This window comes from Apis dorsata, unplaced genomic scaffold (assembly GCF_000469605.1).
Source record: "Apis dorsata unplaced genomic scaffold, Apis dorsata 1.3 scaffold_585, whole genome shotgun sequence".
NCBI lineage: Eukaryota > Metazoa > Arthropoda > Insecta > Hymenoptera > Apidae > Apis > Apis dorsata.
In genome coordinates, this window is record NW_006263792.1 from 417,744 (window position 1) to 422,587 (window position 4,844).

General features: G+C 21.9%; 2 protein-coding genes across 4 annotated transcripts in view; both read left to right on the top strand.

The window, feature by feature from the left end:
* LOC102674183 (proteasomal ubiquitin receptor ADRM1) overlaps window positions 1-1,168 on the top strand; it is a 5,917-nt gene extending 4,749 nt beyond the window's left edge. Inside the window, exon 5 of one of the 2 annotated variants that reach the window (XM_006621129.2) lies at window positions 666-1,168. In XM_006621129.2, the coding sequence (XP_006621192.1) occupies window positions 666-1,061 (396 nt within the window). In that variant the 3' untranslated portion in view covers window positions 1,062-1,168. The remainder of the gene's footprint in view (window positions 1-665) is intronic. The other variant, XM_006621130.2, reaches the window with a different exon arrangement.
* Window positions 1,169-2,456: 1,288 nt separating this feature from the next.
* LOC116186312 overlaps window positions 2,457-4,844 on the top strand; it is an 11,583-nt gene continuing 9,195 nt past the window's right edge. Inside the window, exons 1-2 of one of the 2 annotated variants that reach the window (XM_031513127.1) lie at window positions 2,457-3,223; window positions 4,292-4,459. The gene's annotated coding sequence lies outside the window, so the exon portion shown is untranslated. The remainder of the gene's footprint in view (window positions 3,224-4,291; window positions 4,460-4,844) is intronic. The other variant, XM_031513126.1, reaches the window with a different exon arrangement.

Consider the following 4,844-nt stretch of genomic DNA (forward strand, 5'->3'; position numbering starts at 1 on the left):
TTAATTTATAAAATATTTTATTTTTTTAATAATAATACATTTTTTTATTTTTAATTATAATCGTAAAATTTCCAATTTATTTTAATTAATTAATTGATATTAATATTATTTATAAAACTTAATTATACTATTTAATGTATAATTTATGCAAATGTTATATTTGTCTTTACTAGTTTTTTACTAAAACTAATATGATTTTAATTCTATTAATTCAAGTAAAAAATTTATTAAATTTATTCATTAAATAATACATAATAGAATAATTGTTTACACAGATTTTATATGTTTTAATTTTTATTTTATTGTTTGTATGCTATATTTTTCTTTATATTATAATATTAACAAAATCAAAAAATAAAATAAATCAATAAATAAATAATATTTGTTAAGTATTATAAATTTTAAATTTTAGCTGTGTAATGTATAAATTTTTATCATTTCATAGAATCAATGGTATCAGCAGTATCTGAAATACTATATAAAGTGACAAAACTAATACTATTCGTATAAAGTCAAGAGGCATGGTTCTTTCGTTATTTAATATTCTTTTCCACATGAACTTTTCCTGGCTGTCGGAGACTCTCGCCCTACTGAGCAGTTGGGGAAGTTTCTCTGGGATTATTTGTTGTTTTCGGCCACCTACAGCACAGCTTATTGTCCGGCAGAGGGGAGTAGCAACTGAGCTGACCAATGCCATCCCTGCGGCGATTTCTGCAACGGAAAACTTGGAGCGTGCAATGAGCCCGCACTTACCACCAGGAGATCACCTGTGTACCACGCTAGTGTCTCCCCAGTTCTCCCAGGCGCTATCAATGTTCTGGTCTGCTTTGCAGTCAGGCCAGGCGGGACCTGTCATCCGTCAATTTGGCTTGGGTCCAGATGCTGTCAATGCTGCAGCCAGTGGAAACATTGAAGAATTCGTCACTGCCCTCGAGTCAGAAGCTAAAAGTGGCCAAGAACAAACACAACAAGGACAGGAGGACAAAAATACTAAACAAGTTCCACCAACATCTAGTCCTGATAAGAAAGGTGATGATGATGAAGGATTAGATTTAGATTAAAAACAGAACTTAACAAGTCTGATTTTCACTTATATTTTCATTTAGAAGATATACAATATGTATCACATTATAATTGTTTATGTGTAATAAATAATTCCTGAGAGAATGATGTACTTTGTTATAATATAATAACATTTTCATATCCTTGTAATTGTAAATATTAAATATATAAAAATTAAATACTAAGTTCAATAAAATTTGTATAATAATAAAATGTTAATAAATAAGTAAAAATAAAGAAAAAATTACTCAAAAATTATCTTAAAATTAATGAGTTTTTTATTTTAATATCAATATATTTAGCTACATATTATTAATAATGTAACGAATATATTAATATTTGTAATATTAATCTATTTATATATAATATATAATATTTATATAAATATATTTATAATGTATATTATACAAATTTAAAATTTTAGTATAATTGTTGTTTTATCAAATTTTTAAAACTTATATTTTAAATCTTTAATTAAATATATATGATATATTATTATATTATTTAATATATTATTTCTCAATTAAATATTTTTAAATAAAGCATAATTATATTTTAACAATAAAAAAATACATAAATAAAAGAAATAAAATTGTTCAAGCTTATATGTTTACATACAATTTTCATTTTTTACAATATTTAATCGCGGGAATATAATTAACCAATAGAGACACATTATTTACGACGCATAAACATGTTATTGGCTGACATCGATAATCGATATAGAAAATTAAACATAGTTACTAGTATCATATCTACACAAAATTTCGCAATTTATACAGAAAAATGATTTTTTTATGAATTCAGTATTTATTCAATATTATTCTTCAAATATATAATATAATTATATTAATATTTTATATTAACAAGTTTATTTTTTATATCATAAAGATTGATACAATGTATATAATAATCTATGTTGTCAGACATTTGTGTGGTTAATTTACAGAGTTTCTCATTGGTCTGTCGATTATGACATCATCCAGGATCGGCTCAAAATAAGAAATTATACATTTTAGATGTAAAATTTATATTTTATTTATAAATAATAGTTATTTAATAAATAATAAAGTATAAATATTTTTAGTTACACAAAAATTGCAATAAATTAAATTATATCGATTTTAATGCATATTTTTGTAATAAAATAATATTAAAATAAAATATACTTTAATGATAAATTAATAAACATTTCAATTATAATTTTTTAAATATTTCGATTATATAAAAATTATAATTTTTTTCATTATAGATATAAAAAATTATATATTGTTTAAGAATAACTGATTATTAGTTAAAAAATATTTATGATATATTAAAATAAAAATAAAAAAGCTTCAATATTTAATTCATATTATATATATTATTAATATAGATATATTATATACAATTTAATTATATATAACAAGTAAATAAATTTGAATGCTATCATATATGCATCATTGTTTGTAAACAAATTTATGAGACAATGATACCTCATTCTATTTACTTGTTACAATCCTGACCACATGAGCATTCGCAATAACTGATGAATCGAACAAGTAGTGGGGTCTTTCTCGCGGATGTTGATTACTGTTTTGGTGAATGTCGCTAAAACTTACCCGGTAAACTTATAAAAAACATATTGCGTTTATGAAGCATAAAATATAAAAGTGCATTACAATTATTTATAATAAAAGTTAGGGTATTTCGATATTAGTGTCATTATAAAATAAGTGCGAGTATCGCGATAAAATATTATTGTTTTGTGAATCTACTAATATAAGAGAGATAAGGAGAGTGTAGAGTGTATGCGAGTGCATTTAACATACTCACACAATTGGTATATTCGGCATGTTCGTGTACAATGGCAACCTTGACACTTGGTGATCGTTTTTGGCGGCTTCGTCCCGCTTCTACTGAAATCGTGTAGGATCGCGTCGCGAGTGAAAGCAGCAGTGGCCATTCTGTAAAATCTTTAAGAGTTTGGCAGTAAAGAATCATTAAAACATTTCGCGCTTCAGATTATAATATCTCACTATTCTGTTTGTTTTCGTGATTGTAGTTTCGTTCGTGAAAATGTTCGTATAAACTATTGTTCTTAAAGGAAACATATCACACAACAAAATCACATCAAATATTTTGCGCATATACTGGAAATTAAGAAAAATAAACAGTTAAGGTTAGAAAATAATAAAAATAAATAAATAGATCATATTATATTTAATAAATTATATTATATTTAATATTTAAAATATATATTTCAAGGAAATTTTATTTGTACAAAATTTATGTTTATTAATTCCTTCTTATAACGTTTTGTACAATTGGTTCGACGATCTAATTTTTTTATTTGTTGCTAGCAATGAAAATAAAATATACTATATAATTGTATCAATATATTGTATATATATGATCCTGAATTGTATGTACATGTAAACATATGTGAAAGTAAAATAATTCTTATTTTCAAGTAAATTTAAAAAAATTTGTGAATTTATCTCACGGAAAAACCAATTTGCTTCATTAAATTATAAAAAAAATTATTTAAAAAAAACAATATTTTTTCTTTATCATATATTTTCTTTTTAAACAAGAATAAGAAAATAACACCAACTAAAGTTTCGAACTGTTGCACGTATGGAAACATTCTTATGAAATAATTCTTTTTTTTTTATTTTTTATTAATTCAAAATTTGTATATATTTTTTATATAAAATACACGTATATTCTGAGAAATAAATAATGAATTATTGTATAGATCAAAGAAATATTTTTGCTTTTATATTTGCGATTTAGCATAAATCTATTATCTTTTCTGAGTTTTTAATTTTTGGTAAATTAAATGCGCAGAAATTAAAAAAAATTTCATATTAACTTATAAAATTTTTAATCAATAAAAATAAAAATTATCGTTGTTTATATCGTTGTTAATATGTTTCATCAAATTTGATGATTTGTTTTATATTTTAGCTGTATATACATAAACATTAATGTTTAAAAAATTTATGTATTTTAAATTAATATAATTCATTGTTATTGATATCTATTGTGAATATAAATCAAATATAATATAATTTTCTTACACAACTTTTGAATATACATAATACTTGATTTTTTTCATTATTCTGAAAATACATGTTTGTTAAACAACATGAAAAATAAATTTTACGTGATATGTATATTTTTATATAGGTAATTAATTATTATTATGTATAATAAATTATTATTATATATTTCATCACGGAAGATGTATCTTTTTACAGTGCTATATATAAAATAACTATTACGTAGTTCATATATAAACAGCATCACGTGAAGTTAATAAAAAAAATAAAAAGAGACAATGTTTATGTGAATATTAAAAGTGCTTGACTATTTTACATATTATAAATCGAATACTACTTCTATAAAATAGGTGAGTTTTTAAATTGTATTGATATATTTAATTGTACTTATATTTCATATTAGCAATTTAATCAGTATTATAGTAGTTTAATTTATTTAAAAATAATTAAGCCATAAGAAAAATAAAAATAATAATAATAAAATCGTTAAAAATAGAAAAATTAAAGAATATAGGGTTTATATAGGATAAGTATGTCTACATAAAAGATAGATTATATATTTTATATAAAGGGGAATGAGAATAAGAATAAAGAGGTAAGAAATAACTTGTATGCATATGCATCACAATATATTTATATTTAATTTTAATTTAAATTTAAAATATTTATAATATTTTCAATTTATACTATTATATAAAAAAATTGTAATATTAACATATACATAATAAATATATA